The 24761-nt window shown below is 41.5% G+C and overlaps 2 protein-coding genes across 2 annotated transcripts in view; both read left to right on the top strand.

Moving 5' to 3' along the window:
* LOC118645106 overlaps positions 1-24761 on the top strand; it is a 392389-nt gene that overhangs the window by 318318 nt on the left and 49310 nt on the right. The window lies entirely within an intron of this gene.
* On the top strand, positions 6859-14542 carry LOC105829175. Its single transcript, XM_012667847.3, has 5 exons — positions 6859-12741; positions 13099-13310; positions 13400-13520; positions 13667-13894; positions 13973-14542. The coding sequence occupies exons 1-5, from the start codon at positions 12676-12678 to the stop codon at positions 14405-14407; spliced, it is 1062 nt and encodes a 353-aa protein (XP_012523301.1). The 5' UTR covers positions 6859-12675; the 3' UTR covers positions 14408-14542.

Here is a 24761-nt window from a genome sequence, read left to right as displayed (position 1 = left end):
TCATTTTTAGAAATAAATGTATGAGAGAGAGAGAGAGAGAGAGAGAGAGAGAGAGAGAGAGAGAGAGAGAGAGAATGTGTATGTGTCTCGTCACATAAATAATTCGATAAAAGGAACAGTGAAAGATTTCGACATGTAGGCAGCGAGGAAAACTACAGCAAATTATGTTCTTACACGAGAATCGAAAGCGATCCTTTGATCACGCGGCCGAAGTGTTTTTCAGCGACGAGAGGTGCCCCTTGTCGCTCGTTTCGGCGCATCATTTGTAAGTACGGCAATTTTGCTTTTTGTTGCGCTTCTCCTGCTGCCGATACTACGATAACCCCGCGGAGAAAAACCTGCAGCCTGATTCGGCCTCATCGGGTAATTTGAGTAGACCTGACGAATGCGCGCGATTTCGTTCAGAAAATTTGCCAGCGATTTATGTCGCGTACCGGTTCGTTCGCGATTTTCGATGCCTGCAAAAAATCCCCAATCAACGTTCGTCTCACATTCGCAATTTACTTGGCGTACAACGAAGAACAAAGTATCCCTGAAATTTAAATACTCGCGTACTCGCTCGAGTACATTTTCTTTATGAGAGATTGCATGTTTCGCTTGCATATCAAGATCTTAAACGTCGTGCTGTGCGGTTTCGTGTATTTTAAAAATTTGAACCGATTGCACAAACCTGCTGGACAGTGCCACGGAAGAGGCCCGATGTACCTCTACGTCTAACCGGTTGCCTTTCGACGGGTCCGAATTGCCGGCTTCGCTTCAGCTGACCGTCAAAGGCAACATCATGGAACGTCGTTCAAGCTAAGCGGCGCGGCTCTTTGCAGCGCCAGACAGGCACGATAATTATTCTGTAATTGAAACACGTAGACGCGCGTGCCAGCAAACGAGGCACGATGTGCCATTTAGTTATTATTATGACCAGTGCACGCGCGTGAGTGCGCGGCTGCTTTCGGAGCCACTTCGCCGTCTTATGGATATTTACACGGAATGAATTCTCCGACGGCCGAAAGTGAATCATCTCTTCTTTTCACTCGAAAACGCGTTGAGAAGAAAAAGTATGATAATATTAAATGAGCAAGACCTAAGATAATGTTCTAAAACAATTCGCTGCTATCAATAATAAAGTTACCAACATTTTTACAATAACAGAATACATTACTATTATTCGTTAACTAATTACATCGAAAGAATGATAACGTAATTCCTCGAGTTTAGTTGAGAATATACTTTTATATTCTCCAAACAAATTGTGATCTTTAATACTTGGTGTTTTATAATTTTACTGCATGTTGGATATTTTTGCTAATATTTTATGTTATTTCGCAAATGGAAGTTTCGATATTACTCATCGTTATTTTAATTTCTGAATCGTGCGTAACAGCCGACAGACATCGCGGCGCGTTCATGTAACGGAGCTGCCCTAACTAAGTAATTTCGGAATTCCGTAGACGTCAAATTGTCACTGAAACGGAATGTCGCCGCTACGTCAGACATCTGCCGCGGCAATTGGCGTGTCACGCCATAAATGCCAAGGTGGAGCATCTTGCGCTGTGTAAGAAAGAAAAGTGCATCTTACGTTTCGCTGCCGTTGCGCTCGATGAGCGGACTTTTTCGTCAAATGGGCGTGTGATCGTTTGTCGTGCCGAGATCTCTCCCGAAGAATTCGCCGACGTTCGCGGTGCTGGCCTACCGTGAATTGCTTTTAAATACTATCTCCTCTCGCGGTTTTTTCGCTACCGACTTAATTGCTTCATTCTTCTTTCGTACGGCCTCGCATTCGTGCTTAATGGCTTGCGCCTTAACGTGCGTTTCCACTTCTCTCGCTATAAAAACATTGAATTATAGCGTGCTTAAATTAGTATAATTCTCGAATAACGTGAGATAAGGATATTGTGACTGAAAATTATTTATGAAAACGACCTGCCGTTTTAATGTGACGCCATCCTGCCTCTAAAAAGGGGATAACACGCGCTCGAGGCGAGGAATGAGTTCCGAGCTTTATAAGAGCACGTAAAGGAATCGCCATTATGCTAAGCGCATATTCCGAAGGAAGGGCCTCGGGGGCATAGGGCAGTGCGGTTCCCCGCGGCGTGCCGCAAATAAATTTTGCAAGTCCATAAATAATTAATAGATTCGTTACGTGGGCGTGTGTAAATCATTGACCGACACGAGATTCGCTCGCCCCGAGTCGGCTCGCCGCCCCGCTGAGCTCGTCGGGAACAAATCATCGATTTTCGGCAGTAAAAGCTCGCTTTTTGACAGAGTCTAATAAAAAAAACGACCGAAGCGGCTTTTGAACGCGTCTCGTTCCCATCTAAACGTTCGCGGAAATTGATGCTATTTTTGGGGGAGAGATGTGTTATAAGTAATTAAAATAAATGAGTAATTAAACTGTTTTCATAAATGTATTTGTAATAACAGTTATCTCAATTCGCATTTTGCTTTGCGGGCACTAACTGTAGATTAAAATAATATTAAGAAATTGTACATTTTAGAAATCTAAGCGAATTCTTTAATGTACATTCAGATATTTGAAGAAGATGCGTGCTTCATTGTGCGTGCAGAGCTAGAGACTGAACGCATTGATGAACGCTTGAGAAACTCCTCTCTCTCGCCAAATAAAGAATCGTGGAATCTACAGGAGCATTCCCTTCTGTTGTGGGAGAAGCAGGTGCATGTATCCCTGCGGGGGCACGCAATTTGCCCTCGACCTACTGCACGTTCGCAGGTCAAATTTTTCGCGGTGAAATAGTGGCATAATGGAAGTCTCGAGGGTTTTTTCTCCCCCTTTGTTCGGAACTATGGTTTTCAAGATTCGTGACCTATCATTATCTGGCGCGAACCGGAAGCTCGCTGCCAGACGGGCCAGCCCGGCGGGCATTGAGGTTCTAGGAGCGTCGCTTCGGTGACTTCCAAGGACTTGGACTGATGATTGGGATCACTCGGAAATGACGGAAACAGGTGATAAGGATGTTACGTTTTCAATGTATAGTTCCAAAGATATAATGAGCAAATTAGCGCTGTTGGTGGCATCGAAGAAATTGGTTCGCAGCCAATTTGCCGCTCAACAGTTTCCCCTTCTTACGTTCTTTTGTACTTCTCTATCTATTGTCTCCGTTCGACTCGGATTCAGATTCCAGATGTTGTCAAGGATATAAAATGCTAGATAGATTTGGTGGAAATAGGTTTGATTTTCTTCTTTTTGTGTATTCAAAGTCTTATATGTTTATATTTAACATCTCTTTATTATACTTTTTCTTTATTTTATCGTTAGATTTCACTTTCTTGACAAAATCTTTCATAGTTAATATATTTCTATTAAATTTTTGCATGAGATCAATAGAAGAACGTCGGTGCCTATCGGTTACACCTTCCGTGTGGACTACGACATCTGGACAACGAGAGAAGGATCCCAAATCTCCTGCGGCGAGGTTGAAAGTCCATTTCGCAAATTGGCGCCACACTCCTTGCTATCCTTGCCTTATGACGACTTCACGCCTGATTCCGTTAATTATTTTCGGCTTACAAACACCTTCCCGTTGCGTTAAGATTTCATGGGGACATATGGCGTCCGAGTCACGCAGTCCAGTCATTCTGGCTAATCTTGTCGAAACTTTGCCAGAACTCCACCCCTTTACCGAAAAAGGGACGCGGAATCGGTGTGTTGAAGTCTTCGACGAATTCGACACGCGTTGCAGCCGCTAATTATCGGCAGAAGGCACTTTTTGCCCTTTTCCGCTGAAGCTACGCTTAATGAGAGGCCACGGTTAACTGGAAATAAACTAATTGGAGAAGGGCGCCTTCTAATCATCGTGTCTAACGGCGAACTGGCACCGTAGGTGACGACCGGACGACGCCTTTGGGAAGGCGTGCGCCTCGGATAATTAGTCTTTCATGGCGCAGCAATAATTACGCTTTTCCACGTTTACGTTGCCACCGAGCCGGATCTCTTTTGACCTTATCTATCTGCAACCTTGAGAAAGAATGATTTTTCTCTATTGTAGCTAGTTAAACGAGCTTAAAAATAAAGAAATAAAATTTTGTAAAAATATGTATTTGTCCAATATTTACATGTATTAATTGTAACACAAAGATATATCCTAACAGGTTAGACTTTGAAAGTTTCAGCGTCAGTTTCCAAAATGGTTCTCGCGCTAAATCCCCACAGAGTCGAACGATCAGGTTTCGGCGAATCCGGTGGAAGCCTGACGGCACTTGAATGGATCACACGGATAGTTGTTAAAACGAGATAGAATTATCTCCCGCCAGATTACTCTCTCTTGGCATTGTCCTGCCAACGGACAACGGCGTACTCGTAGCAACTCTGTACGCGAATTAGAGTAAATCCTTTCCTCAAATGTTCGCTCTAATTCGGCACGGGCAGTCCGCAACGAAACGCCCTGCGGGAAACCATTCACCGGCAGCGGCATAAAGAAACGGGTTCGAAATGAGCCTCGGAGATTATCTGGCTGGTCGCTACTCGCATCAAAAATGAACGCAGCCGACCATATTTTGTCAGCGCGTCAATACTTCTGTCACAATATGTGCGCGTGTCAAAGAATATCGAGTAAACCCGCCGCTTTATGCCACTTCGATAATACGCTTCGATATTTCTACATTAATATTGATATTATTGTTAACCAATGTTTTCTTTTAAAATCAATTAGCTCTTGTAATATGAACAATCTTTATTAAATTCACTCGAACGTATAAAAATGTGCGAAAAGTCGTACAGGATTTAGTGTAGAGGAGTTTAAAGCCATTGTTGCAGCATCCGTCGATCTCCGCACGATCAAACCGCAAGATCGTCATAGTTCTACGAAATTGTGCCTCGGTCCGAGGCCGCGCCGCGCCGCGCCGTGCTCGAACCCTAAAAAGAAGCTAAAAATATCGAATTGCAAATCAAATAAGAAGCACGGCCTAATCTTCCACCTTGAAATCGCGCTGCCGCAATCTCATTTTTAATCAAGCCCCGATCGCGCTCCTTGCAGATAGAGAACCTCCTTCGCGCATATCGAACGGCAGATGATCTGCCTTCCCTCGATAGAGGTCCATTGTATCCGAAATTGGCTTTTTATGGCGGTTGAATATAACATCAAGGTTGTTTGCAATATTTTTTCTGCCAATCGGTAGCACGGTAGCATATACCCGCACCCGGAGGAGAAATTGGTTTTTGCATATCGCAATCACGCCGACGCCTCTGATTGACTACTCGATAAACCAAGCCATTACTCATTTCGGCGTAATAAGCGAGGGACTTGATTAACAAGCGCCACTTTACGCATAAAATTTTAATTTAACGCATTATTGTTCTCTCGCGTACGCAATTTATGCAAATATTAAAAACTTAAAAAATCCACCTCAGCATCGGTATTGCCGCTTGTGACGTCATATCTCGCGCACGGATTCTCCGCAGAGATTTTCTTCCATCTGCTCGATTCGCAAAAGGACAGTTTTCGAGGATAACGCGGGGCTTGTTATTACGGCATTTACGGATATCGGATGTCCTTTTAGTGCCTTCGGTGCTGCTTCGAGACGTTCTTTCGCCTCTCGCTCTCTCTCTCTCTCTCTCAATTTCTCTTTCCTTCTTTCTATCCTCCATATAATGCAGGACGACCCATGAGCGAGGAAAAACCGAGTCCTTGTGTACAATGCTGAAGCGCAGGCTGCAGTTCCGCCCACTTCCGGGCCTTGAATGCATTCTCGACTCGTCTAACTACCCTTAGCAGTTAAGCCACGTGAAACGAGGAGACGTGTCCTTTTGCCGGTACAATTTTTTTCCCTTCCCTCTTTCAGTACGATAAAAGTGTTCATCGCGCAGTGTACGATTACCGCCAGTTACTCGAAGCCGTGTATTTTCGTGGCACGGACGTCTCAGAAATGTCAGGGTAGAGTACATTATGCCGATCGCACGCAGGGGGATAGCAAGTTTTCACGGGGACCATTATGCAAATCCCCGCTTTGTCTCAGAACGGACGGGAGTGGATTTTTACGTCGCGATTTCACCCTCGCTCCCGCTTTCCGCGAGTTTCTCTCTACGTTTGCGAAATATAAATTTCATGCTTTATAATACGTGTAGTGTATTGCTGAGAGCTTCTTCCCGCCCACCAACGCCCACGAATCGTCGCCGGCGGAAAGCAAGTGAAACGTTTTTCTTACCCTTACGCGATCTTTTCTGTTCCGAGGGCTTTTATTACGGTTACTCGAAGATCGCGCTCACGCCGGGGTCAGGCACACCCCGTAACACCCACTTCCCTTCCAGCTTGGATATGGGACACCGCGGACCGTAAGAAGTTAAACGGACGTATTATTTTCTGGAGAGGACACACGAGACCTTTAGCTATGGCGAACACGTGCGGCGCGTGAGTAAAACAAAACGGGCGCGTGCAGCCTACGGTGTCGTTCTGGAAAATTATGCGCGCGATAACAGAGTGTGAACAAGCGATATAACTATGACGTCGCTTTGCAAGTGCGCGCAAATCGTCGTGCGATCAAGACTACAAAGCTGCTCGGCTACAAAGGCCACGCTTCATTGCTATGCAAATTTAAATTAATAATTACCATCGCTTCTCGACGCGCATCGAGATAATACCGTATATCGATTGTATGATTTTACGTTGATTATTAAAGTAGAGTATTAAATATTCTTCAATTTTATCATACATTTTCGCTTTGATAAGCATCTTTTAAATGTTATACATAACTGTAACTATAACAGTAATTTCTTCATTTTCTTAATTTTCTTTTAACATCTCATATAGTACGATCAATATAATATTAATATATTTTGTATAAGAACAAAGATTTCTTATTTTCTCGATAATTGTTTTAAAATATATTCTTTTTCATAAAATTTGTAATTAATATATTTTAAAACAATTATTTTTGATTTAAGTAGATAATATTAAATTCTAATTCAAAATATATTTTGAGCAAATTTGATACTAATGATAAACCTATGATAGATTTGCGGATATATAAACTTACAAATATTCAAAATAAGTAATATTTACTTCATTTAAGTAACATTACAATATTTTCTGTGCATACCACGTAGATTTACTTTAAGTAAATCATTTCTTTCAAGTAAATAAAGCAAAATATTCTTTATAAACCGTAATTTAAAAAAAACTAGAATTTAATATAATTGCTTAGCACGGGATTTATATTTTTTTACGTGTAATATTAGCACAATCGTATAATTCGATATGTTCGTATATACGATTCAATTTAGACAATAGCGATTTCCAAGTATATTGCAATTCGTGCGATATCCGAGACGCAAGGACGTTATGCCGGCTTCATTTACCTCGCACACTTTGTTCCGGCGCTTCGCTATTTGCGATTCCGTTTTATTGCTCGATCTACCATAAACGGTAACGGCGCGGTACCTCGTAAAAGATACGAGCGTCGCACATCTATAGAAACTGCATACGCCCGTGCGTCGGGCAAATCATTCGGAATCAGAACGTCTTTACAACATCACGAACTGCTTCGAAATTGGCTGTACACTCGTCAAACGAGGTTCTGTAATAACAACACAATCTCGCCAATCGCGAGTACGATCTAATGGCGATGTTGGCTTAGTGGCTTATTCTGTAACAGAAGATCTTATTGCTATATTCATCCAATAAACTCGAGGTATATATCCGGATGTTTTTCAATGTTGCTTTAAATCGTGGTGGAAACATCTTCGAGATATGCAAATCGCAAATTAGAAGTATTATTGCAAAGTTAATGTCTTCTGCACGAACATATATATGTGTAAATCTGATAATCATCTTGACGACGATAGCAGTCGTTTAAATTGTCGTCGCCCAGGATCAATCTATCGACCCGGAGGCGACAGGAAACCAGGTGGGCCAAGCCGCAAGTGTTGCTCCAACATTTTTAATGAACCACCGTTGATGGTGATCTGGACAGTGTCTCTGTTGGCGTTCTTTGTGTCGGAGAAACTACAAGCGGAACTTTCCAGCGGTGGCGGTTTCGAGACCCGTTTCCAACTAACCGGGAGACTTCTGGACGGCAAGTGGAGACCTGTAAGGGGACACCCGAACCAACGGGATCGACAACAAACAGGAACTGCAAAGGGCGGTACAGTTATCGGATTACCGGCGTAACTCAGCTTGATATAGCTGATTTATTAACGGAAGTCGATTAGTCTCAATCTCACACCCAATCAAGACAAAAATCAAGACGCACAGCAACGCACACTCGATTTTTACACATCAACGAATATATCGTCGCATTTTGCGTAGACAGCGATTTTGAAATTTTTAAAAAGTAAAGTATTATATTAATACTTCGAACTTTCTAGTCTCGTACACGGTTCGCCGACGATTTTCGTACAGCTTATAATCCGTATCAGCCCTGCCGCGGGGATTTGCACGAGATTCCAGAATTATCCCCCGGTGGCCGACGGGGATGATCCTAAGCAAACACGCGTACGGCCACACGACTCACATCCCCACCACGCTGCGTTTCTTCGTGCTCGTACAATTCCTTGGCAGCGACCAAGCAAATGGGAAGGGAGGGAAGCGACAATACCCGATGGTGTTGTACAAGAGCAGCAGATCGGCCCTTCGATTCGCAGAAGGAAGAATGAATTCGTGTATAAGAGCGGAAAAGGTGCTACGTTCGAGCGACCTTCACATTTTCGTCGAGCACTAAACGTCCCTTTGCGAGACGTGTTATGTCGAGTGATGTCGACGAACTGTCTTCTTTAAGTTATTCACCGACAATTCTCCGGACGGCGAAGGAAGCAGAGCAGAGACGGTTGCAGCTTGCTGTTTGGGAATGATGGATGAGACAAATCGATCGTGACGAGAAACGCATAACATCTCGTACTTGGAACTTGCAAAATTATTGTATTTAAACTCGACATGTTTATTTTGTTTGATGGAACGAAAAATACACAAAGCTATAACATTATTATTACTATCAATGTCAATCTTACCATACCTTTTATCCTTTTTATATAATATGCAAGTAATTTGTATGTGTGCTCATATATTATAATTTAAGCAACATTGGCTTTAATACTTTTGAAGGTCGTCACTTTTTTACTTTAGCGCAGCTGATGCTGGACACTCTAATACGTTCAAGGTGAATGTGGTTTGTGGTTAGAAGGATCACTTGCTCTCGATTCAACATGTTGTATCTTCAGCCGTAAACGATAATAGCGACAATCTACGCGCCATAATGGATGCTCATCATTACTTCGAAATTGCAGTTCTCACTCGCAAACGTGACCGATCGTGTGCGCACAAAAAGCGCTTTTAAGTGTATTGTTTTTACATTCTCCCCTTTTTTTTAGGCGAATGTGACGTTTCCATTGTGTATTTTCAATAGAAATACACACATAGTCATATAAAAATATAATAGTAAATGTGGTCAAGTGCATCAGCCATATGTGTAACACTATTATATTAAAGCCAATTCTCTGCGATACAAATTTCCTACATAAAAGTAGAATCTTTCTTAGAAGATCAAAAATGACACGCCTCGCGGTTAGCGAAATGTTATACTGTGATATTTGCGAACACGCGATCTGAGATTCTTGCGAGAGTCTTGTTGATTCTTCGAGTGTTCCCTAAGACGAATACGCTTAGAGGGAGATCAGGTAAGACCAGTTGGAAACGTAGAAACGACACGCGGCTCGTCCCGAATCAGCGAGAGAATTCATCATTATTACCATTGACCGTTGGTCCCTGGGGTCTACCCATTCGGGTTCCACAGGAAGTAGGCCGGTCGGATCAAGGATCAGGCTGCCCTTTTCCATTTTGAGGCGGCCCATTCAGGTGTAATGGTCAGTTAAAGACTATCCAAACAGAGGATACCACCGGTTCTTTCGATGAACTTCCGAGTCTTCCTTTTTTCTCATGACCGAATCTTCGGCTCGAAGTCTTCCGTTTGAATCGCATCTTTTGTTCATGTATTAAACTACCAGCGAATAAATTGATTTGAAATTTAGTTTTTGATATTTCGAGCAAATGATAACAATAATATATAAAATTCGTTAAGTTTAGTATTTGCTTATTCTTAAAATCATTGAAATATTTAGAATTGATTTTTTTCCTTTGCTATGCAATTTCTGTTTACACAGTTTTCAATACACTCGACAAAATTTATATTCTATTCATATTCTTGAATCGATGGATTTGTCTTCGCGAATTGTTAACCAAGATCTACGCGAATAACGGAGGCGAGCCCACCCGCGGTTGCCTAAATAGAGGAATCATCTCAAGTATATTTATCCACGTGATCGTCGAATAACAAACGCGGAAATCCTTAAATCCTAAATCAACCTGGCGCGAGCCGAAACCGAAAGCAGACTGCAAACAAACGGCGGTAGTCGAACCGTGGAGGAGTCGCAGTCCAATGTGGCGAAAGTCAAATATTAGGTCACGAAATAAGACGTGCTTTGTGTTCAGTCAAGCGATTTCACTTCTCCAAGCAATTTTCAATAATTTCACAATATAATTATGATATTTCCTCGTTCTATTCAAATGGTGATGAAAGATTTTTTTTTTTTCGTTTATAACTTTTAACATGGCAGTAAAATTGCTGCAGTATAAAAAAAAAACCAACGTTGGCGCGATATCGTACGTTCTTTTATTATCGTCGAAAAATCTGCATGATAACGTCATTTGATTCGCGGCTCGAAACGATTCCTCGTCGTAAAAAATGCTTTTCGCGTGGCTCGCTTCTTATCTGAACCGAGATACCTGCTGCTACGGCAGAGTAGCGGCAGTGATGAAGAACAGAAGACGAAGACAAGACAATGACCGCTGTTCAAACATGTTCGGACTTCAAACGATCGCCGGTGCATCTCGTATGGGATGCGGCTGCCACCGGCTGCAGCATGTGCATTAGCGGTTCGCAAGAAGAGAAAAGGCAAAGGAAAGTGCGCCTCCGCAATGTCGTATCCTTTCGAGCCGCGGCCGAAGGACATCCGGCATCGGAAATAATAAATATTTGAGAAGGTGCTACGGAACGATGCAGATGCGGCGAAGCCTTTCATTTGTAGGGACATGCTGAAATTAGTGTATCGGAAGCTACGGGAGGCTATGTGGAGAAAGGAGAATATTTTGCTAGGACCACTGAGCCACTGCGCGAACATTTAACAAAACACTAGACTTGGAAACTGCATCTTTAACCCTATGTAGGATTATGTATCTGAATATTAGCTTGGTCAAAGACTCTTCCTTAAATTCATTTTCATATATGTTTCTACTTCTTTTTCTGTACCAGATGTTTTCTTCTAATTTATTAGAATTTATAATAGATCTGATCATTATCTTTTCGAGTCTTTCTTATAAGAGAACTTTTAACACTTTGAGAGTCTTTCAATATATTTTTTTTAATGATCGTGACGACTTTTATTAAACAGCCGCTCAGCGTCCAGCTGGAAGACGTCGCACGCGCTCTAAACGAGCAGCTGGAAGCGGTGTCGAACGTGTTGTTGAATTTTATTGCGTACGATTTTATTTTTAAGTCGGTTCCAAGAGTGGCGACGCGCTTATCTGCATACACCGAAGATTCATCCACCGAGTTGACTGACGAGCGCCGCCCTCCCCTAATCGTTCGATCGCCAAAAAATTTACAAAAAAAGACGCCACGCCGTGCGCGCGGGCGACAGGGGACGGAGAAGAGAAAGGGACCACGTTACGGGGAAGGAGTCCCAAGAAACAAACTGAGACGAAACTCTCCCTGCGTACCCGGGCACCGCCTTTGCAGTCCACCCATCCATCTCCGGCGTGCATATATATTTTTGGGCAGCTAGTTTTTCCCCCGAGGGAGATTTATCATGTCCCTACGCCTCTTCTCTCGCGGGCTGCTCCATCAGTGCCCGACGTGTGGCAGGGAATAATTGGCAGAGCGGAGGAGTGGCCGCATCGTACTTCAGAAACTACTTTGGAGATGGCTCGTGGGAGCAGAGTAGTTCACAATCAGTTACGTAGAAAACGATGATTCCCGTAAATACAGATAGTAACCAGCGTGAAGACTAAATTTGCGTCTGATCATCTGATATCGATCCGTTAATTCTCAAGTGGATTTTTATGCAAACTTTTATGTTAACCGTATCGTACTGTAAATGATAAAAGGTTTAACATTTTTTCTTTGGTCTAAATTTTTTCCACGTTTGTTAAATTGTAAAGAATTATTCTAAAGAAATTGCAGTGATCGAAAAAATAATTGAAAAACACGCATGTGATGAAAAAATTGAAGAAAAGATAAGAATAAATAGAGAAAAATACATTGAAAAATGTTATTGGATTAAATTAAAAATTTAGTAGATTTAGTAGAACTGTACGTCTGTTTAAAAATGGACAAATAAAAAAAATCTTGTAGGAAATACCGAATTATTCTGATTTCATCGAAATGCACACATATGTATCTTATCAAACGATATGTTCAATTAGTATATTGTATATTAGTATATTAGTATATTATTATCATTTTTTTCAATGTATATTCAGATATTAAATTCTCTTTTCTAAAATATCTGTCCTTCAGAAACGCGGGGCAATAGAATTTTCAACACGGCACTGTTTGCTGTTACAGCGAGTAAGAAATATCAAGCAGGTCATTACAAAGTCGTTCGATCGAACAGTCACTCGAAATAGGTTCGTTTGCGTACATCATCCAGAACCGTCATCCTGCAGAAAGCCAAGAATGGGCGTGCTACAATTTGCGGAAGAATTTACGCGTCTAATTATTTATTACACGAGAACATCGAATGTAAGTATTCGATTAAAAACTATATTGTAAAATTTAATCGATATACAAGTATCAATGTAAACGACTGTTATTCTAGTTTTACGTATGCATGTTCACATACATATATTCTAAGCTGGAATCAGTGTATTATTCACTCAAAGACAATAAGTATTTCTGATTTCAGTATTATACTTAAAACTATATGAATCAGTGATACTTTTTTTCAGTGTCTTTCAGTGATAATATACTTTCAGTCAATAAGAATGTCCGCCTCTTAATTGAGATTACCGATAGGCAATAAATAATCATGAACTGCTATCATTAGATTGATTGCTTTTATACAATTTTTCATAATTTGTAATTATTACGCGTGTTCAGAACGATCCATCGTCGAATGCCACCGTGCCTTTAAGCAATGAACAAATAGTGTTCACCATACAACACGTGCTTGACGCACTCAAAATAAAGGGCTTCAAAAACAAGAATGATAATAATCCGTTAGAAATATCCAATGGCACAAACGCTGTTATAAATCCAGAAACTTCCCTCATAAACATCAAACGTGAATTAGATACTGGGGATACATACAGGTTATTTTGAAATAACACATATATATATATATAAAATTTCACAATTATTTATAAATACATATTTTTTATAACAACAGTTTTATGTTTAGATGTTCTGAAGATGCTCAATCTGTTTTTACGAATACTGATTCTCCTGTTTCTGATATCTCACTACCAATCACGAAAAAAGAACGAGAAAATTCATTCAATACATTACAAAACGAAAAAAAGGTAAATTTTATTATCTTTTTTATTTCTTTGAGCCGTTATTCATTGTCACTTAAAAATATGAAAATTGATTTCCACAGTGGTATGTTTGACTAATTGATTCTGATTATTTAACATGTTATTAATTTCAATTTGTTATTTATTTGTAGTTTCTTTCACGATCAAATCCTGCGATCTATATTAATAATATTAGCAGATCAGATACTTTTGTTCGTGAAGAAAATCAAAAGAGTATAAATCAAAGTGAAGACCAAGAAGACGTTTTTAATGATACAACAAATGCTGAACAACATAATGATTTAAATTGTTTGCAAACAACGTTAAAAGAAATACGAAAATCTACTATAAACATCATAATGAAGCTGAATAATTTAGAAGTATAATTTTAAAAGATAAAGTGTATCATATGTATAATGAAATATCTTTTATACGTATATTTATTTTTTATTTTATAGCAATCATTCCCGCAAGGATTTCCAAATGACGTTCAACAATTATCTTCAATTAGTAATTATTCTAGTCCCCGTCGTATTTCAACTATAAAAAAAACGAAGGTGCCAAGTAACACTAACAGAAGATCAAGTGTCATGTCGTCTCGAACACCAACACCCTCTAAATTGTTTCCAGTAGAAAATGGAACTATGCTTGAGAGACGCAAAAGTACTGGTGGAATCAGGATTAATGTTGCAATTGAGGGAAAATCTGCTCGATCTATAAAAGTCACAGAAACATCAAATCAAAATTCGCAACAAATTATGAATTTATCTGGATCTAGCAAAGCGTCACCAGGTTTATCCACTGAAGTTCAACCTAAATTTAAAAAAAATCCGAAATACGCCCATATAAAAAGCACTATACCGAAAGTAATTAGTCAAAAGAAAAAGATATAAAATTTATAATGAAAGTCAGGATAATACGGCAAAATAATTATATTTGTATAATAAGTCAATTTTGAAGTCAAATACATTTATGCGTTACTTTGTATTGTCAAAAAGTACATATAAATGCATGTATTTGTTTAATAACTTGCTTTTCACAAATTTATATATTTATAAAATTTTTATATAACCATATTACTGATATATTTATGAATTCTTTGTGATAAATTTATTATAACTGATAAAACTGATATGTTTTTTAAAATACATGAGCACATGTTGCTTCTACGTTAATGTAAATTTTTACAAATTACGAGTTTGTTATGTTTAAATTTCATAAATATAAATGTAAGTCATTAAGCGAATACATTCACTTATATGTGTTTGGCAGTCTGGTGTAGCGCGTGAATTTGTTTGCCGTAGGCTACGCACTCTAAAATGCTTTCTCATGCTTCTTTTGCTAACCGAACGAACACCTTGCATATTCTAAATACAGCGGTCGTGCGAGAATGAGAGCATCGAGTGCAACATAAATTATTAATTTGCTTTCCGTTGTTTTAGCTTAGTCAAATTTGTTTTAAAAAACTGCTGTGAAGATAAATATGTAGAATCTGCGATATAATTTTTCAATGTGAGATTCATCTCGCCATAATTTTTATGTCATACAAAAAAAATTCAAAGAGATAATTATTTAAATAATGTTCGTACATTAGGAAAAATGATTGAAATTAATAAATAATCCTTAATATTTCAAATTGTTATTTTTTGCTGATTTGGACGAAGTTATTTTTGGAGAATCAATTAAAGCTTTTAATTAAAATATAAAATTAATTTAATTCAATACTCTTCATTTCTTTTATCTCGGAAGGGTTAATACGAATTCCCTCTTACACGCTCGATGTGTGAGAGAGAGAGAGAGATAGCGAAATAACTATTAGTATCCCGGTCTTTAATTATAAAAATCGTGTAGGCGGTACTTTGGCACCGTGAGCCTTCATCAATCACCCGTCAATCCACGTTCACGAGAACGATTCTTCTAGATTACACGATCTTTGCCCTTGAAAGGCAGACCTTCGTTACTAGGAAGCAGGTAATCTTGAGGCTCGTAATTAGTGTTCGTCAGGTGAAGACTATATCTCGTAGCTTTCGCGGCACTCGTCCGTTACGTTAACGTAGAAACCGCGTAATTCCATACATTATTTTATTTTAATGAATTCACTTTCATCAGAAATCCATTCCTCCGTCATCTGTCCCGCAGCGGTTGCAGTAGCAAACTGCATCTGTCCTTAAGTGCACTCTCGGCGAAACACTCTTCAGCTTAAAAAGTGTTTCACTTGTTGACGTGTCAGCCAAGCCACTCACCGGTGGACTCCGAGGAGCAGTCCCATCAACGACAGCGATTAGCCCCACGATTCGCCTTAATGGCTGCCCGATCGTCCGTTCGCTTCCAGCCGTTTCTCTTTTCGACGTTATTAAGTAGGCGCGAAAATGCAAAGTGAAACGGGACAGGAGGGGGACATCGTCAATCCTCCGCCTCGTTTCCCGTCACGATATAATCGCGACGTATATTTATTTATTTTTTTTCCATTTTTACGACGTTGTCTCTCAAAGTTTTATCGCGGCATATTAATAATGGAGGAGGAGCACACCCGACGAAAATTATATTTACAAGCGCTCGTTACAGTTTTCGTACGGTAACAAATAGACAATTATTTGTCGCCTGTCGATAAATTAATACGAGAAATAAGTGAGCGATATAAAACTCACGTTTTAGGTTTAATTACACGGTATATCGACGCGTCTCCGATTGCAATGGTAATAATTTAGATTTCACGAGCGACCACAAGCTAGCTCGCGTACGCACATTAAAGCGTTGAAAATGATATAATCCAAAGTTGCTATAAAAAAAAACGTATTTTAAAAGGGGGAAATGCGCAAAAAATTGATAAATGCGAATTCATCAATAATACATACGTCGCCGGTGCCATCTTTATTATCGCGATTCAAAAGCTGATACGGCCATGACCGCGGGCACAGCTGTCACTTTGCCGAGAAACGAATTTGTAGCTGTGCGCTTCACCTTTTTGTCTCGTCGAATCACTTCCTTGCTCCCCTCCCCTCTCGCTCTTTCGTTCTGCTGCAGCCCAAACGAGCCCATTTTTGGCCCACACGTCCGCGGTCCTGCTCACACGTGTGTGTATGTGCGCGCGACGGAGGACGTTTCTGCGGACAAACCGATTTGGCGTGCAAAAACGGATCGCATCTTTTTAAAACATACTTGAGGTCCGAAGAAGCGTCCGCAATTTCCGCCCGACGATACTTACACAGGTGCGCGCGCGCCCGCTTGCGCGCGCGCGCGTGTGCATGCGTGTGCATTCTTTTGTCGGCGCGTCGCGCTAACAACGGTGGCCCTCCTTCCGCACTGCGTGGTCACGCAATGACAAATCCTATAAATCATAAAACAAACCACGCGTTTAGCGCTGTGGCGTAACGCGGCCGAAAAATTCCCTCTCGTCCGAAGAGTACTAAATTACTGTTTTTTTTTTCTTCGACGGTGCTCCTTCGACGCACTTGAATTGATAATGGCATAAAAAGCGTTCACCCTTCAACAAAATTGAAGAGGAAAGCAGAGTGTTTAGATCTTATGAATGCTTTTTTTAAAGGATCGCTCTACGATTATTTTTCATATGGTTTCATAAATTTATATTTCGTCAAAGGTCATCGATTCGAAAAGTCCTTTCATTTTTCATGCTCCAAATAATATAAAAAGTGATTATGCATTTAAATTTACGTGAAGATTACTTTGTATCAACTTTCTATAACCTTCGCAGATTTATATCGTCTTCACGAACATATCGATCCTCACTTGTTGAGAACGGTCATCTTCTTCGAGATTAATGCTCCCTTTATATTCGTGGCACCGCCGGCCCTTAAATAAAGCTGTCACGCTGGATGAATTGCACCTCCGTTGCAGAAATCGCGCAATGAGGCCGGAGTGAGGACGCGGCCGCTCACGAGCGCGTAATCGCGCGTGCATGCAAAGTCACTCACGCGACCGGGCTCTACGGCGGCGACGGCGCGAGTCTGCAATTTCGCGCACTCGCTCGAAAACCGGCCACCCCGACACCTGTTGTCGAAGTATACGCCCGATGATTTCCTATGCTAAGCTCGCGACGTGGCAAAAAGTCGGCCAGTCGGCTGTTTGCGGCCCTGGGGGCGATCGGAAGCGGCACGGGACGAGCGAAAGGGGGGCAGACTATGGGCGTTCTTTCCCCACCTCGTTGGACCCCTGCCCTGATTCTACGTGTTCGCAAAAGCATCGGCTCGTAGGGGGAAAGGATCGGCAAGAGGGAGGGAGAGAGGGCGGGGGGAGGGGGGCGAAGATTACTCGCGTCTTTTTAACACAAAAGGCTCGAAAACCAACACCGAAATACGACGAGCAGCGGCGCGCCCTGTAATCGACAACGTCGTCCCAGACCTGGGCTCTGCCTTCGTGATGAGACAACCATTTTCAAAATTGCGATAGTCGCCTGCAAATAAGGCGGGAGAGATGGGCACCGCAGCCGAACGTTGTAGCTGCTGACCGAGGGGCCCCTCGTGGCCGAGTTATTATTTGTTTTTGCCCCGGGGGACCATCACGGTGCTTATCGAGTCACCGTTTGCTTCAGCTGCAACGGAACGTTACGCCCAGTTTCGAAGGAAACAAGAAAAATCCGTCCGCTCCCGTTGTCCCTACGAACGCATACACGTTCGCAATTTCCTTCGCCTAAGGTATGATAATACAGCTTTTGCGCTTCGGAAGTGATTGACATGTTTATTAAAGTTATTTTTTATGCTTTTCTCATGAAAGCCAAAAAGCACACGAATCGGCATGTATTTTAGGGAAAATGGTTTCAATCTCTCTGTTCCATGCTCCGTTCACCATGTAGGTATTAATCTGCAAAACGCATTCGAAAAATCTGTTACGTTGTTGGGAATTATGCTGGCGAACGGAAATTTCAGAAGAAAATCACACAGCACTCTATTTCATTGCATCTCCGAGCTAAGCAAGTTTGTGATTCCGCTGATCGATCAAACCGCTAGTTATGATACATCGCGCAAACTATACTAGAGCGATACGAAAAAAATGACGTAGGCGCGAATCGAGCAAATTGGCGAGGAACCATTCGAGTCTCGGATTCGGCTGCAATCTCGGCTCCGGGGCATTGGCGGCTCACGGGCGATAATTGATATCACCTGCCATGTAAATATCGGGTATCGTCGTTTGCCGAACCTGTCGGCGGAAAAAAGGGGGGCCGGGGCAAAAGGGACTGCCAAACGCAACCGCCGGTGAGATAATTACGTGTTGGTTTTAGAAAAGGGGGAAGCACCGGTTAATTCCACGCTTCGTGGTCCGCGCAAAAAGCCGCCTGCGGCTACGAGTTCCTGTGTTCAAATTAGGGCGACGCGCTGTGTGTGAGAATCTTGGTTAGAGCTAAAACTAGCTGGAATTCTAAGACTTTTAAAAATGTCAGTGTATCATAGTTACAAAGTATTAACGTTTATAGCCCCGCACTGCAGCGTTCTTTGAAAGCTATTGATATAAAACACCGCTTAAACGTAGCGTTAAGGCATTATATCTTCCTCGCAGTTTTATATCCATTTCGTCATGTTGTTTTATCATTGAAAGTCATCTCGATCGTATAGAATTGTGCAGTCCGGCCCGAGCATCGTAAACTCTCTCCGCTGGCCAATGATTTGTGGCTGCCCGATAAAGAAAACGTTTGCGAACGCCTACCCTCTTGTATCTCGGCGTTCCTACGTTGTGCATAACACCTCGCCGTGAATCGCTTAGCACCTCGGACACCATACGGCTTAAGACAGTTCGCGTATCTCGATCTCGCTCTCAACACCTTCCTTATCGATGATTTCTTTTATGCTCCCGTAATGACACGCTTCTCGGGACGCCTGCGGTGGCGGATGCTGTTAAAAAATAGATAGAAAGGAAGCACGACGTTTGTTTAGCAACACGATAGTTTTGGCAGGGAGCGGAAAGCAAGAGAATCAGATCTTCTCGGTTTATCCTTGAGAAGTAACATGTTGGTGAAGATGTGTAAAGAATAATATATTTTTAATGTTTCGCGAAAAATATACACACTATCCTTAACAATTTTCAAATATACATTTAATATGTTTGCTAATTTTAAAATAATATATATAAATCCAATAATCTTTAGAATTCAATGTAATCACGATAGACTATTATATCAATTTGTTTATCTTTGACCATCTATCAATGTACAAAATGATCTAAGGTGATGATGGAATGCTCAAAATATTTCTTTGTCAAAATTTAATGCGTCACTTCAGATCTCCTGCTGCCTTACTCGATTCTTTATTAAGATTTGACGTTTCGATAATTAGGTAAGCGCCCTTAGATCACAATTATCTATAATTAACGACATAAAAACGTATTTTAAAGATGTTCATCTAAAAAGCTCCGGAACGATCTCATCTCACGCATTTTCGCGTATCAAGTTTAGAAATCTTCGATCAAACCCATGTCAAGCTTAACGCGCAAGCAAGAAATGGTTGAGCGAAGGAAAATCTGTCTGGAGATAGACGTCAGGGCTGTTATTTTTTTTTTCAGGTCCCTGATAGCCGATTCGAAGCGTTGATAACGAAAGATTTGGGACGGCGGGCTATAATTAACGATATTAAGGATAAATTTGCATTAAGGTGTGGGAGGAGCGAGCGACCGCATTGTGCACTCCTGGTAGTCTTGCCACCGTATATGATAAGTTGTAATTAAATTGATTGGCACGCGAGATACGAGTCATGCGTGATGCTGCGAAGAATTATGCATTAACGGTAAGAGGTCACAGAGGGATGGAGGTACGAAGATACGGTACGAAGGCATTAGTGACGACGTAATTATCGGATCTGAGGAAACGCTACTGACAGCTGGCGCAAATTGCGTATCTTTTTGCCCATTTTTTACTTCCGTGAAAGAGCATCGCCCGCGAAACGACGAAAACGTACGTTTACGCTTCTTCGTGTAGGTACAAATCGAAATTTTATATCGATCCGGCCGAGCTCTTCGGGAGAATTAAGAGCAATGGCGAAAAGGCATATTAAAATTTATGTCGTCAGTCGGCATACTCGCTCGTTAGTCGCCGGGTGCATTAACGATGTTCCATCCATAAAGAGTAGCCCTTCGAGCCAGAAACAGCGATTGGGATCGGCCTTCGTTATCTCGTTAAACAAATTGCATTTAACCACTCGTCGCGCGAGGCGCCGTTGCGCCTACTCTCGAAAAAGTCACTGCACGCCGCCCTCTTTCTGTCCCCCATGTTCGCGGCGGCGACGCGCCCCCGGACGCGAGAGGGCGGTTGAAGGAATCGGTGAAGCGTGCCCATAAAAAACTACGGGTCCGCTATTTATGGCAGCTTAATTAATTCCTATGTGTTTTCGGCCACTTCCCATGCAAACCCCCCCTCCCCCTCCGCGCGTGGCTTTATGGCTCCTCATGAGATATAAATGATCTGATAAAATGTTTAAGCACCGTCGCGCCCTCCGTCCTCCTCTCCTTTCTCTCCCTCCCTCCCACCCATTCGGAACGCTATTATTATCGAAAAACAAGACCGCTGTAAAAGCCGCGGGAGACGCGCCGTAAAGGGTGCATCTCCCGGGTTTCCCTTCCCCGATCCGCTCGGGTTTCTCATGCATATTCATAGTTAAAGGAGGCATTCTTAGAAGTCGTTCGTCGGAATCGAATCGCCGTTCATCTCTCGCGCGATACGCCCGATTAAAAAAAAAAAAAAAAAAAAAGAAACACGGGGAGAGGGTACCCAGTATTTCTGGATACCGCGCGCGCAACCACGCGAGGTTTATTGCCGATGTAACGCGCGCGGCATGTGTCTGCGAGGGCCTTCGAGGTGAGTTAGGTTTTCGATTAAGGAAAACGAATTATCGCCCCCTCAAGCTCGGCGACGCTTCGGCACGGCAGCGTCGATTTACGCGCGTTCCACGACCGGCGGTTCCACCGGCGGCTTAATGAAGAGATACGGTAGCGTTTATCTCGCTCACGCGACGCTCGTGTCGTGAGCGAAATCCCCGGGAGAACGGGGGATTTCCCTTAACCTCGTAAACAGGCTCGCGCTCGCCCTCCTCCGTGCTGGAACTCGAGGCGTCGTCCATCGAAGCGACGCGACGCGACGTTGTCGTGAACGCGACACAATCGAGACACGGCTCTCGCGTTCTCTCACATCCGTCGGCCGACTTTATTGCGCAACGTTGCGAAGCACGCGCGCGCGCCCGCGCCGGTGTAGGTGAAGGTGCAGCCGAGTCGAGTCCGTGAATTCGCATAAAATTAGCATTCCCCGGCGCCGTACGTGGCTTCCCACGGTTACGGCACGCATGTGGGTACCTAGCGAGGCTGGCCTACGCGGAATAATAAGGAGTATCGTCTCGATCGCGCCTCTTCCGCGAAGCGCGCACTACGTGCGGGATCTAATCGTAGAACGGGAAAAGGAACGGGGAGAAGGAGAGAGTACACTACATGGATTTCTCCGCGCGATAAAAGTGCAAATCGATAATCGCGTGAGATTAACGCCAGAACTCCATAATACGCTATTAATCAATATTAATTAAATCGATTGCGCTAGAAATACATACGTGAATAGTGGCCGGCTAATTTAGTGCCCGTCCGGGCACGGTTTACGATCGCGCTTGCGCTCCGCTACGGAGAGGGAGACCTACGTTTCTACCTGCGGTTCTAGACCTGGCCGCTTACCTGTTACCTCTTACCTGTTACCTTCGTATAGGGACACGTGACACACGCGAGTGGCACGCGCGCCGCGCGCTTGCCTCTTCCCAATGGCAAAACCAGTTCTCCGTAGAATAGAAATAACGTTTTCCTTCGCGTACGTTTGTCATCGGCACTCGGTGCGGTTTGTAAACGCGTGTCGCAAAGTTCTATGAATTTTCGATTAAAAAAAAAAAGATACGTTTCAAATTTGTTCAAGATCGCAGGGAGGAAGAAGCAAGGTATATATAATATAATATATAAGATATTTTGTGTCCACTATTTTAGATCTACGGTTTAATTAAAAAATTGTTATGAAAGAGAGACGCTTTAAGAAGTGCACAATACTATATAATCCGCTTACCAATATCGTTATAATATTTCTCCTTCGGTGTGCCATATCAAGTTCATTCTGACGTGCAGTCATTTCAGAGAGTCGTTTTGTATTGGCTGGACTTGCCAGCCTAGTGGACTTTTTGTTTTTTAAATTTCTCACCGAAGCGACCCCTTACTTTGTTTGATAAGCTTTTAATAGAATCGAGGCATATATGAGAGTCGGGAAATCGAATATGGGATCCGCCGATTGCCAGTCGGCCGATTTTATAATGAGACGCCACGCGTCATTCCGTTATAACATTTGCGAGATCGAATCTAATCTTCTCAGAAGCTAAAGGAGTTTTTACAAAGCTCGCGCATGATTGTTTGGAATAAAAACTCTTGTGCATCTCTCAGCCGGAATAATGAGGGGTTACAATAACGGATCTATAATTATTGATTCTATCTTGAGCGGATTGCGAGGAGGCGAGAATAAACGGGTATAAATCAACAAAGTCGGGACATCTCTCTGCGATCTATAGACGTCTCCTTGGCGCTTATGCCATGGCCGGTAAACGCCGTTATACGAAAAGACTTTCCTTTCTCTCCGTTCATTTACACTTCGTACGATTCCCATTGTGCAGCATTCCATAATTTTTCAGCATCTGCTTGATTTATAGTTTCGATAAAACAAATAAACATACATCAGATACGTTCGTTTATCCTCGACGCTTATCTCCACCAACGTTTGTATCTTTTGGATAAATGCGCCATTCTGATCGCAGATAACTGCGGATAACGGTGAAAAATGTTTTTAAAAGATAGCGGGAACGGGATTTCAAAATATTATCAAGTTTCCTTTCAAATAAAATGCATTCCGCAGCACGTCAAAATCCGGAAAGTTTCGAAACAAATATTGTGTATCACCACGCGGTTCGAAGCTTAAGAAACTCTGAATGGCGCTCATTGTTCCACCGCTTGGTTTCTACAATGGGTCTGGAGGTTTTCAATAGGTACGTACTCTCAAACAATCAGTGGATCTACTTATTTTATATCCTATGTATTTTACTGCTTAGTGTAAACGACAGTTGACCGCAAGATGAAGATAAGTAAACGATTCTTTGAAAGAAACTGTCAGTATCCTTTCTTGGCTCTCTACCCGAGCAATACGGTTAGGTTCAAAATACATTATATAAACGTTAAAATCAATTTTAAATGTTTAAACTGAAAAAAGTAAATTATAAAAATTGTATACATAAAAAAAATTTTGTTAATAAAATATGAAAATGTAGGAGTTTATAATGTATATTTTTATGTGTTTTACTAGTTTGAAATATAAAACATCTTTTTCTGTTTATATTTCAATGATTGAATAATAACGTTCAATAAATGTTAAAAACGTTTAATGTGTTTTTATATATTATAAACCCATTAAAACTAAATTTTGATATATTTATTGAACGTAAATGGTTTGCTTGGAAAGGGTTTGAATACAATTTTATTTTTAGCAAAATGTATTAATGTTATAATATCGATTATTAAATGCAATTGTTAACAAAGACAACTAAGATCTGTTTACACAATTTTATTTAAATGTAATATTAATAAAAAATATAACTAAATTGATAATCGATGATAATATGTTTCAACTGTCGATATCTTAACATTTTTAAAAAAGATATACCTTGAGTGAAGAGTAAGAGGACTAGAAATGCGACTAGAAATGATCTCGCTCTGTACTATTACTAATATGGTCAAGAAGAAGTAATGATAGAGTCAAGATCAATCTCATCGATCATCGGTCGATTGAGTTTCATAGCGTCACTTCGCGTCGCGTGTGATACACATGTGTTCGTTGCCAATTCCATTAGCGTAATTTTCATTCGTTTCGTCTCGATTGAGAAATTTCTTTCGTATGCGCGAAACAATCCCGACAACCCCCCCATTCACTCTGATGAAAGCCATTGTCGAGCGGTCATGTACCGCGATATTAAAGGTTATTATTGTTTAATACGGTCAATAAAGCTGCATTATGGTATTACAACCGCAAACGTAATAGTAAGGTTCCACAGGCTACATCAGAGGTTCTCACCAAAATCAGAATTACTTTTTCGATTTAAATGATATATTTTTTGTCAAAAGAATTATCTTAATAAAATTAAAATAATTATTTATTTACTGCATGTAATAGAAAAATTTAAGAAACCGTCACATTTATGTAATATGCAAAGTTTTAATAATAAACAAAATAATTCTGTGCAAAAT

The sequence above is a fragment of the Monomorium pharaonis genome, chromosome 4 (genome assembly GCF_013373865.1).
Source record: "Monomorium pharaonis isolate MP-MQ-018 chromosome 4, ASM1337386v2, whole genome shotgun sequence".
NCBI lineage: Eukaryota > Metazoa > Arthropoda > Insecta > Hymenoptera > Formicidae > Monomorium > Monomorium pharaonis.
Note: the sequence above shows the minus strand (reverse complement) of the source record. Positions and strands in the feature narration are given on the sequence as shown.